At 52.2% G+C, this 12095-nt stretch overlaps 1 protein-coding gene across 2 annotated transcripts in view; it reads right to left on the bottom strand.

The window, feature by feature from the left end:
* Nucleotides 1-12095, bottom strand: part of FBN3 (fibrillin 3) — an 89701-nt gene that overhangs the window by 46101 nt on the left and 31505 nt on the right. For both annotated transcript variants that reach the window (XM_033197579.1, XM_033197580.1), the window contains exons 25-32: nt 11414-11542; nt 8852-8977; nt 6036-6161; nt 5757-5879; nt 5262-5387; nt 4063-4188; nt 341-463; nt 28-150 (exon numbers count right to left, since the gene is read on the bottom strand). In XM_033197579.1, the coding sequence (XP_033053470.1) occupies nt 28-150; nt 341-463; nt 4063-4188; nt 5262-5387; nt 5757-5879; nt 6036-6161; nt 8852-8977; nt 11414-11542 (1002 nt within the window). The remainder of the gene's footprint in view (nt 1-27; nt 151-340; nt 464-4062; nt 4189-5261; nt 5388-5756; nt 5880-6035; nt 6162-8851; nt 8978-11413; nt 11543-12095) is intronic.

Here is a 12095-nt window from a genome sequence, read left to right as displayed (position 1 = left end):
CCCTGCCCTCCCACCCCCTAATCTCACCTTCGCAGGAGAAGCCATCCCCGGTAAAGCCCTGGCGGCAGGTGCAGCGGTAGGAGCCAGGGACATTGAGACAGTCACCTTTTGGGCTGCACCAGTGCTCCTTGGAGACGCATTCATCCAGGTCTGCAGGAGACGGAGCCCAGGCCCCCCACCCCATGGTGTGTGCATTGTGGGGGGCAGAAGGGAGAAAGACTCTCCAATCCTCCAACCCTGACTGCCCTCCTGCAGACACCCCCGCACCCCACCCTCCCACCGCCTTGCCCCTCACCTACCTCTTCTGCTTTGCCCTGATTTCCTGCCCCCAGGTACTCACCATGACATTCGAAGCCATGCCCCTCCCAGCCTGGCAGGCACCTACAGCTGAAACTCCCTGGGATGTTGAGACAGGAGGCATGACTGTCACAGTTGTGTCCTCCAACCTCGCATTCATCCACATCTAAAGGGAAAGGAGGCACAACGCCAAGACCCAGTCACAGAAGGAAAGACTTGATGCAATAGCAGCTGAAAGGGCAGGGACCCTTCCTCTCTAGGGGAGAGCTGGTTCAGAAAGCCTCCTCCCCTCCACTGGGGGAGCTTCCATCTTTACCCAGAGCCTGAGAGGAGAACCCCCAAACCTAACGGACATGACTCTCAGCAGCCCTCAGAAATGGTCTGAAATAGCAGCATGAAAGACTTGGGGTAGATATTAAGAGTGACTCTCCGGCCGGGCACGGTGGCTCACGCCTATAATCCCAGCACTTTGGGAGGCCGAGGCGGGCGGATCATGAGGTCAGGAGATCAAGACCATCCTGGCTAACACGGTGAAACCCTGTCTCTACTAAAAATACAAAAATTAGCTGTGCATGGTGATGGACACCTGAAGTCCCAGCTACTCAGGAGGCTGAGGCAGTAGAATGGTGTGAACCCAGGAGGCAGAGCTTGCAGTGGACAGAGATCGCACCACTGCACTCCAGCCTGGGCAACAGAGTGAGACTCCATCTCAAAACAAACAAACAAATGAAACAAAAACAAACAAACAAAAAAACAAGTGACTGTCCGGATGAACACACCCCCTTTCCAAGCCAGGATTTCCCTGTCCACCAGCATTTCCAATCCAGAGTCAGTTCTGCATCACCCTTATGATCTCTGCCATGTTAAACCTGGGTGAGCTACTGTTACTAAGCATTTCTTTACCACACTCCTGTTTTCACTGACATAAATCATGTTTTAAAAGACAATTTTGGATCCACATCAACCACCTCTAAGAAGTCATGAGCTTGATGCTCTGTTGAGTAACATTTGTTTCTAATACATATTAAAATAACCATCTAACTGGAGTGGATACAATTGTGTCCCCTTAAAAGGTATGTTCAAGTCCTAAACCCTGAAACCCGTGAATGTGGCCTTATTTGGAAACAGGGTCTTTGTAGACATAACTAAGAGGAGGTCATCCCGGATTAAGGTAGGCTCCGATCCAGTGACTGGTGTTCTTCTAAGAAGGCTGTGTAGCCAGATGCAATGACTTACATCTGTAATCCCAGCTACTCGGGAGGCCAAGGTGGGAGGATCACTTGAGGCAAAGAGTTTGAGACCAGGTTGGGCAACGTAGTGAGAACCTGTTTCTATAAAAACACCTTTTTCTTCCCCCCCGAGGCATGGTTTCACTCTGTCACCCCAGCTGGAGTGCCGTGCATTGGTGCAATCTAGCTCACTGCTGCCTGGATCTCCTGGTCTTAAGCAATCCTCCAGCCTCAGCCTCCTGACTAGCTAAGACTACAGGTGAGCGCCAGCATGCCTGGCTAATTTTTTAAATTTTTGTCTCAAACTCCTGAGCTCAAGAATCCTTCCACCTCAACCTCCCAAAGTGCTGGCATTACAGAAATGAGTCACCATGCCTGATCAACAAAAACTTTTAAAAAAATTAGCCCGGTTTGGGGGCATGCACCTGTAGTCCCAGATACTCGGGAGGCTGAGGCTGGGAGGATTGCTTGAACCCGGGAATTTAAGGCTATGAACCAGTTCATGAGCTATGATCACACCACTGCACTATAGGCTTGGCAACACAGCCAGAACCTGTTTACAAATGAGATACTATTGGGCGCAGTGACTCGTGCCTGTAATCTCAACAAATTGGGAGGCTGAGGCAAGAGGATTACTTGAGTCCAGGAGTTCAAGACCAACCCAAGTGACATAGTAAAACACTATCTCTACAAAAAAAAAAAAAAAAAAAATTAGCTGAGTGTGATGGCACACGTGGGAGGCTGAGGTGGGAAGATCACCTGAACCTGGAGGGGTGGAGGCTGCAGTGAGCTATGATTGCGTCACTGCACTTCAGCCTGGGAAACAGAGTGAGACACTATCTCAAAATAAATAAATAAATAAATAAAGTAAAAAATGAAAAATTTTAAAAAATAGATACACAGAGAGAAGAAGGCCTTGTGAAGATGGAGACAGAAACTTGAATGACATGCCTACAAGCTGAGGAACGCCAAGGAGGCATGGAACAGGTTCTGCCTCTGAGCCTCCAAGAAGGTACTAACCCTACAGACACCTTGATTTCAGACTTCTGGCTTCCAGAACTATTATTCTAGAAGGAGAATACATTTCTTTTTAATTAAAAAAAAAGTTTGTTTTTTTTTTTGAGATGGAGTTTTGCTCTGTGGCCCAAGCTGGAGTGCAGTGGTGCGATCTTGGCTCACTGCAACCTCCACCTCCCGAATTCAAGCGATTCTCCTGCCTCAGCCTCCCAAGTAGCTGGAATTACAGGCATGTGCCACCACACCCAGCTAATTTTGTGCTTTTAGTAGAGACAGGGTTTCACCATGTTGGCCAGGCTGGTCTCAAACTTCTGACCTCAGGTAATCCACCCACCTTGGCCTCCCAAAGTGCTGGGATTACAGGTGTGAGCTACCCTGTCCAGACTAATTTTTAAAATTTTTAATAGATATGGGGTTGCTGTCTCTATTAATGTTGCCATATGGCCGTGTTGTGATGTATCCATGTCACTCAGGCTGGTCTTGAACCCATGGGCTCAAGCAATCCTCCCGCCTTGGCCTCCCAAAGTGCTGGGATTACAAGTGTGAGCCACCGTGCCAGGTGGAGAATCAATTTACTTTTTTTCTTTTGAGACGGGGTCTCACTCTGTTGCCCAGGCTGGAGTGCAGTGGTGCTATCTTGGCTCACTGCCACCTCTGCCTCCCGGGTTCAAATGATTCTCCTGCCTCAGTCTCCCAAGTAGCTGGGATTACCATGCCCGGCTAATTTTTGTATTTTTAGTAAAGATGGGGTTTCACCATGTTGACCAGGCTGGTCTTGAACTCCTGACCTCAGGTGATCTGCCCGCCTCGGCCTCCCAAAGTGCTGGGATTACAGGCGTGAGCCACCACGCCCGGCCCAGAGAATCAATTTCTAAGCCACCAATTGTGTGATCATTTGTTACGGCAACCACAGGGAACTAACACAGTCACTATTCAAATGTTTAAGTGTTCATGCCTGTATTGCATCAAATTATCAGGGATTTGCCTTTCAGAAATGCTCCTGCAGACACGTGGGGCTTCCCCTCCTGAGCTGTTCAGGGGACCCCCAGGGCACTGTATGGGACTCTGTTCTTTTTTTTATTTTTATTTTTTTTTCGAGACGGAGTCTTGCTCAGTCGCCCAGGCTGGAGTGTGGTGGCGTGATCTCGGCTCACTGCAAGCTCTGCCTCCCGGGTTCACGCCATTCTCCTGCCTCAGCCTCCCAAGTAGCTGGGACTACAGGCGCCCGCCACTACGCTCGGCTAATTTTTTTTTGTATTTTTAGTAGAGACGGGGTTTCACCATGTTAGCCAGGATGGTCTCGATCTCCTGACCTCATGATCTGCTCGTCTCGGCCTCCCAAAGTGCTGGGATTACAGGCGTGAGCCACCACGCCCGGCCTCTGTTCTTGCTTTAACACAAGAAGCCATCCGTGGAAATCTATGAGAATGAATTCTGGCTGTGCTCGGCATGAATCTGCATGATTCCCAAAATGGCCCCCGGGAGTCTTCTCTGCCTGCACCGCTGACCGCCGGCTCACCAGAGCAGCCCGTGGCCCCCTTCCTGACCATGTAGCCCAGCTGACAGTGGCAGACAAAGGAACCCTTCGTGTTCTCGCAGTCCCCATGGAGGCAGATGTGAGGGTTCAGGTCACACTCATCCACATCTGTTGGGGAAGAAAGCATGAGGTCTGAGGACTGGGTGCAGGGGTGACGGGAGAGGAAGTGGGTGAGGGTGGGAGGGTGGGTGCAGGGTTGGGAAGAGGGAGAGGGAAGAGGAAGTGGGTGAGGGTGAGAGGGAGAGCCCCAGCATTCCTGACTGTCCCGCCACACAGGTCCTCTCTGCTAGGACTCTCTTTCTTTTCTCCAGGGGCGGGGAGCTCCCTCTATGTCCACTACTGGGCAATCAGGAGTGTTTTGTGAGCCTTTCACAGTGCACATTCCAAAGAACACACCAGGAATGTGGTTCCAAAAGTATTTTATGGTCAAATACATTTAGAGAAGGCTGAGATCCACAAAGCTAACCAGGGTGTCCTCCTGCAGGACTTTCCAGAGCCTTTATGCCAATATGCACAGTGGATCTGCAACAGGGGCATGGAGCAGAAAGCATTCCCTAAATGCATTTGTTCACAAGGCCCATCGCTGAGACTTGCTTGCTCTCTGAGACTCCTATAAACTGAAACTCTCTAAGCTCTTCAAGCTTCACTCGGTTTCTTGGCCGGGAGTTACATTGTTACTTCCTGGAACTTCCCCACACTGGCGTCAGCTTTGTCCCGATAGGGCACCCAGCACACAACAGGACAACCTGTAGCTAGGTGAGGACAGCAATTGCCACCTTACAGAACACAGTTCTGAGTCTCTTTCCTGCCTTGTCCACTGTCCTCTGCCAGAAACCCCTTTGTCTTTGGTGATCTTAATGCACAGACCTTGAACAGGACATGATCCTCCGATAGGTGTAGCTTATGTCGTATTAAACAAATGTCATTTAAAAGAGCAAGGTGTGGGGAATTCTGCTTCTGTTCCGTAAATGGGATCTCACGGGCTTTGGGGAGCAGACTTGGGATACTGGGGACGCTTAAGTGGAAAACCAAGTGCTGTTACAAAGCCTCACCTCCCTACCCACAAATGGCAGGGGTGGGGTTCAGCATTGGTCATTGTCATGCCTATGTACCACCTTGCGGAAGACCTGGTGTGTGAATTCTGACACTGCCTCCTCCACCCCGCCATCCCGGCTCCTCACCAACACATGTCCTCATGTCTGGCGTGGCCACGAAGCCATCATAGCACAGGCAGCGGTGACCCCCCGGCACGTTGGTGCAGTGGCCTTGGTCACAAACACTGGGGTTCTCTTCACACTCATCCACGTCTGGGGGAGCAGAGTTGGGAACTGTGCTTAGCTTTGCCCTGATAGACCACCCAGTACACATCTGCTCCCCAGGCCCCAGGACGACCTGTAGCCAGGTGAGGACAGCGATGGTCATTCAAGCAGTCTGGGGGCGCTCAGGCAATTCTGAGTTTGTTTTCCACCTTATTCACCCTCCTCTGCAAAAACCCCAGGGGCTCTCCCACAGGGTGAGCAGCCTGCCTGGGGCCAGGACCACAAGTCAGGCAGGGGGTGCCTCGGGTCTGCTTGGCTTCACTATGCTGTGCTGGGCTCTGGGCCAGTGTAGGACCCGGCCAGCACCTCCTCCTCACCCCCCACACCAGGCAGTGGGAAGAGGTTGTGCCCACCTACCTGCACATGCCCTTCCGTCGGGCATCAGCGAGTAGCCCTGCCCACAGCTGCACCGGTAGCTGCCCTCAGTGTTAATACAGTACACGTCACAGCCACCATTCCGGACCCGGCATTCGTTGATGTCTGCAGGATGCAGGGCAGACAGGGGCTGGGGCTGGGGCTGGGGGTAGGGGGCTGGTTTGGGGGTGGGAGCAGAGTGGAGTTGAGGACAGGAGGGGCTGCCACTATGGCTGGGGATGCGGTTGGTGCCCAGGGCCCAGCAGGTGGGCACAGTCTCACCCACGCAGCCTTGGTGGTCCGGTGTGCCCTGGAAGCCGGCGTGGCAGGAGCACTGGAAGGCACCGATGACATTGACACAGTGGCCGTGGGGACACAGGCCATCCCTCAGGGAGCACTCATCGATGTCTGTGGGGGAGTGCAGATGAAAGACAGGCCTGTGCCCCATCTGCCATCTGTGTGACCGTGAGACACACTGGGGTACACGTGCACGCTAAGCAGCTCACGCTGCCGACACTGGCATAGCCTCGCATGTGCCTGTCCATACACTCGCATTCACTCACATGCAAATACACACACTCTCCTATAAACACAGACACCCAGATACACACCACACGTGCCTGCTCACACAGACTCACAAACACACCCTGGCACCCACTCACGTGTGAACACACTCGCCCTTGACAGACACACACAGGCACACTCACACTCAGAGGCACACTCCTAAATTCACAACACACCTTATATCCACTTGCATACAAATACACTCACCTGTGTGTAAAGACACATCCACACCCGGGGCACACTCACACCCATGTGCAACACAGACACACACACACCCACACCCATGTGCACACACAGACACACACCCACATGCGCAAACACACACACACACTCACACCCATGTGCACACACAGACACACACATAAACACACCCTCAAACATACCTGTCCTTGCACAAACACACGTCAACACCCAGACAGCCACACCCAGAGGTACACCCACACACCCACTCACAAACACATCCTCACACCCACTCACACACAGACACACCTCCCTTTATAAAATGCATTTGCAGCCGGGTGAGGTGGCTCAAGCCTGTAATCCCAGCACTTTGGGAGGCCGAGACGGGCGGATCACGAGGTCAGGAGATCGAGACCATCCTGGCTAACATGGTGAAACCCCGTCTCTACTAAAAAATACAAAAAACTAGGCGGACGAGGTGGCGGGCGCCTGTAGTCCCAGCTACTCGGGAGGCTCAGACAGGAGAATGGCGTGAACCCGGGAGGCGGAGTTTGCAGTGAGCTGAGATCCGGCCACTGCACTCTAGCCTGGGCAACAGAGCGAGACTCCGTCTCAAAAATAAAAAAATAAAAAATAAAAACAATAAACATGCATTTGCATCCAACTACACATCACATTCTCTTGCACACACACACACACAAACTTACATACAAACACAACCACTCAGAAATTAGCCAGACATGGCCGGGCGCGGTGGCTCACGCCTGTAATCCCAGCACTTTGGGAGGCCGAGGCGGGTGGATCATGAGATCAGGAGATTGAGACCATCCTGGATAACACGGTGAAACCCCGTCTCTACTAAAAAATACAAAAAACTAGGCGGACGAGGTGGCGGGCGCCTGTAGTCCCAGCTACTCGGGAGGCTCAGACAGAGAATGGCGTGAACCCGGGAGGCGGAGTTTGCAGTGAGCTGAGATCCGGCCACTGCACTCTAGCCTGGGCAACAGAGCGAGACTCCGTCTCAAAAAATAAAAAAATAAAAAATAAAAACAATAAACATGCATTTGCATCCAACTACACATCACATTCTCTTGCACACACACACACACACAAACTTACATACAAACACAACCACTCAGAAATTAGCCAGACATGGCCGGGCGCGGTGGCTCACGCCTGTAATCCCAGCACTTTGGGAGGCCGAGGCGGGTGGATCATGAGATCAGGAGATTGAGACCATCCTGGATAACACGGTGAAACCCCGTCTCTAGGCCGGGCACGGTGGCTCAAGCCTGTAATCAAGCACTTTGGGAGGCCGAGACGGGCGGATCATGAGGTCAGGAGATTGAGACTATCCTGGCTAACACGGTGAAACCCCATCTCTACTAAAAAAATGCAAAAATCTAGCCGGGCGTGGTGGCAGGCACCTGTAGTCCCAGCTACTTGGGAGGCTGAGGCAGGAGAATAGCGTAAACCCGGGAGGCGGAGCTTGCAGTGAGCTGAGATCCGGCCACTGCACTCTAGCCAGGGCAACAGAGCAAGACTCCGTCTCAAAAAAATAAAAAAATAAAAAAAGAAACCCCCTCTCTAACTAAATATACAAAAAAAATTAGCCAAGTGTGGTGGTGGGCGCCTGCAGTCACAGTTCCTTGGGAGGCTGAGGCAGGAGAATGGCGTGAGCCCGGGAGGCGGAGTTTGCAGTGAGCCGAGATGGTAGCCACTGCACTCCAGCCTGGGCGACAGAGTGAGACTCTGTCTCAAAAAAATAAATAAATAAATAAATAAATAAATAAATAAATAAGCCAAGCATGGTGGCGCATGTCTGTAGTCCCACCTACTTGGGAGGCTGAGGTGGGAGGATCACCTGAGCCCAGGAGGTGGAGACTGCAGTGAGCTGTGATCGCGCCACTGCAGCCCAGACTGGACAACAGACTGGGACCCTGTGTCAAACAAAACAAAATGAAACACACACACACACATGCAAACACACTTACCCTTGGTAGATACATTCATGACCAAATACACACTCAAACCGTCTTGTGTGTTCACACAGAGGCACACACACACTCACACCTACTCACATGCAAACACTCCCCATTGTACAGACACACACAGTCACACAAATGCACAAACGCCTGCCGTTGTACAGACACGCATGTGCGTGTTCATCTAGACACACAAACACACTCCCGCCATCTTGCATATAAACCCACTTACACACATAGGTACACACTGACACACACTTGCACGCTCACACACTGGCCTCAGGGAGACAGATACACATGCCCACCCTCTCACTCATCCAGCCCACGTTCACCAGACACCCACTTTCACACACATGGGCTCACACCCACCCTCACAGGCAGTGCCCTCGGCCGTCAGCTCGTGCCCAGGGGGACACTGGCACTTGTAGCTCCCATCCGTGTTGGTGCAAGTGCCTCCCCGGCAGAGTAGTGGGTCCCTTGCACACTCGTCCACGTCTGAAGGTTTGTGTGGAAAGAGAGAGCAGGTGTGAAGGTGCTGACGCAGGGAGGGGGCGATGAGGCTCATGCTGGCTTCTCCCCGCCACCTCCCCAGCCCCCTTCACCCCAGCGGGAGCCGGGAGAGCCTCGGGGCTCCGGGCTGGGATGACCCAGGGGAGTGGGGTCTGCACCAGGAGCAGAGACCAGCCAGATGGGGAGGGAGGCTGAGATTCTCCGAAGAACAAAGGCCATGAAGTTGACACTCTTGGTGCCACTAGAAAAAGCACGAAGAAGCCCTCCTCCACTCCCTGCAGGACACACCAGAAAGCTGAGGCTCAGTCCCGCCAGGACTCAGGGCAGGGAGCAGACAGCCTCACCATGGCCTCATCACTCTTAAGCCACAGAGGCATCCTTCCATTCCACAGGCCCACCCCAGGGCCTTTGCACATGCTGTTCTCCAGTGTCTTTACCCTGTTCACCACTACTCCATTCTTTCTTTCTTTTTTTCCTTTTTTTTTTTTTTGTTGTTGTTGCTGTTTTTGAGATGGAGTCTCGCTCTGTTGCCCAAGCTGGAGCGCAGTGGCACCATCTCGGCTCCCTGCAACCTCCGCCTCCTGGGTTCACGCAATTCTCCTGCCTTAGTCTCCCAAGTAGCTGGGATTACAGGCATGCATCACCAAGCCCAGCTAATTTTTGTATTTTTAGTAGAGACAGCGTTTCACCATGTTGGTCAGGCTGGTCTCGAAATCCTGACCTCAAGTGATTCAACTGCCTCGGCCTCCCAAATTGCTGGGATTACAGGTGTGAGCCACCGAGTCCAGCCTTTTTTTTTTTTTTTTGAGACAGATTTTCACACTGTCACCCAGGCTGGAGTGCAGTGACACGATCACAGCTCACTACAGCCTCCACCTCCCGGGTTCAAACTATCCTCCCACCTCAGCCTCCTGAGCAGCTGGGACTACAGGCAGGCACCACCACGCCCTGCTAATTTTTCAATTTTGTGTAGAGATGGGGCCTCTCTATGTTGACCAAGCTGGTCTTGAACTCCTGGCCTCAAGCAATCCTGTCTCAGCCATCTCTCATCAGACTATGTAGCCTTTTTAGGTGCTTCTGACAGTGGTAATTTTGCATTTTTTTCTTTTCTTTCTTTCTTTTTTTTTTTTTTTTTAAATTTGGAGACAGAGTCTCGCTCTGTCGCCCAGGCTGGAGTGCAGTGGCGTGATCTCAGCTCACTGCAACCTCCACCTCCTGGGTTCAAGCAATTCTCCTCGGTCTCCCGAGTAGCTGGGACTACAGGCACCTGCCACCACACCGAGCTAATTTTTTGCATTTTAGTAGAGATGGGGTTTCACCATGTTGCCCAGGCTGGTTTTGAACTCCTGAACTCAGGAAATCTGCCCACCTCAGCCTCCCAAAGTGCTGGGATTACAGGTATGAACCACTTTGCCTGGGTTTTTCTTTTCCCTTCCTTCCTTCCTTCCTTCCTTCCTTCCTTCCTTCCTTCCTTCCTCCTTCCTTCCTTCTTTCCTTCCTTCCTTCTTTCCTTCTTTCCCTCTTTCCTTCCTTCCCTCTTTCTTTTTCTTTCTCTCTCTCTCTTTCTTTCTTTCTTTCCCTTCCTTCCTTCCTTCCTTCTTTCTCTCTTTCTTTCTTTCTCTCTCTCTCTCTCTCTTTCTTTTGTTCTTCTTTCTTACAACAGGGTCTCACTCTATCACCCAGGCTGGAGTGCAGAAGTGCAATCATGGTTCACTGTAGCCTCAATCTCCTGGGCTCAAGGGATCCTCCCTTCTCAGCCTCCCGAGTGGCATGCGCCACCATGCCCAGCTAATTTTTTAAAAATTTTGTAGTGAGAGGGTCTTGCTATGTTGCCCAGGCTGGGCTCGAACTCCTGGACTCAAGTGATCCTACTGCCTCAGCCTCTCAAAGTGCTGGGATTACAGGCGAGGGCCACCACACCCGGCCCAATTTTGCATTTCCTCAGCGATTCATGTTATTTATGTCTGTCTGCCTGTTAGGCTGTGAGCTCCAAGGAAAGAGGGCTCCCTGGAGCTGGAGCTCCCTGCAGTGCCTCTAGCTCAGAGGATGAACATGAAATGCTCATCAAATGAATAACAAAGTCAATGATGGGGACGAGAGGCCTTGTAACTGGCAGTATTTCCCAGGCTTCTCTGAGGGGCCCTGTCCTCTACCCAAGCTACACACCTTCCCTGGGAGACCTCACCCACCCCAGTGTGCCAGCCACCCCCAGTTCTCAGCCCCCAGGTCTCTCTCCTAAGGACGATGCCTCATGGACACCAGACTCACCGCAACCCAGCTAATTTTCAGCTTCTCCCTCCTCCTGCCCCCTCCATCCACGTCCACACAGCAACAGACGTCCCCACCCGTCCCCACCCTCCGTCTCCTCAATGCCCACCCTGCCCAGGGCGCCCACCACACCCCTGCCCGGCAGTCACCAACCCATGCAGTCCTTCATCAGCATGAAGCCGCTCTCGTAGCCAGGAAAACACTCGCACTCAAAGCTGCCTGGGGTGTTGACACAGGCGCCCTGGCCGCAGAGGTCAGGGGAGATGCGACACTCGTCGATATCTGCAGGGAGAGGAGGCAGAGGCTGGAGGGACCGTGTGTGCCGCATCATGAGGCACAAGGCAGAGGGGTCCCTGTCCTTTGATGGGGGTGTGGGCTACAGGAAGCCTGTCTGCAGACATAAGGAGGCACAGGCCAAGAGGGGAGGGGTCCCTGGATGCAGACACGATGGGGTGCCGGAGGGGGTCATCAAATCTGTAGACATGACAGGCGAAACAGAAGCTCCCAAAAGGAGCTGCGGAAATGGAGAGACTCAAACTAAACAGGACAAGGGCAGGGAGTTTTCTCACAGCCCAGAGCTCTCCATTTTCTTTATTTTGGTGGTAGATTTGTTTGTTTTATTTTATTTTATTTTTGTTACTTATTTATTTATTTATTTAGAGACAGTCTTGCTCTGTCACCCAAGCTGGAGTGCAGTGATGCAGACTCGGCTCACTGCAACTTCTGCCTCCCAGGATCAAGCAATTCTCCTGCCTCAGTCTCCCGAGTAGCTGGGATTACAGGTATGTGCCACTGTGCCCGACAAATTTTGTATTTTTAGTAAGATGGGGTTTCA

The sequence above is a fragment of the Trachypithecus francoisi genome, unplaced genomic scaffold (genome assembly GCF_009764315.1).
Source record: "Trachypithecus francoisi isolate TF-2019V2 unplaced genomic scaffold, Tfra_2.0 Lachesis_group5, whole genome shotgun sequence".
Lineage (NCBI taxonomy): Eukaryota > Metazoa > Chordata > Mammalia > Primates > Cercopithecidae > Trachypithecus > Trachypithecus francoisi.
Note: the sequence above shows the minus strand (reverse complement) of the source record. Positions and strands in the feature narration are given on the sequence as shown.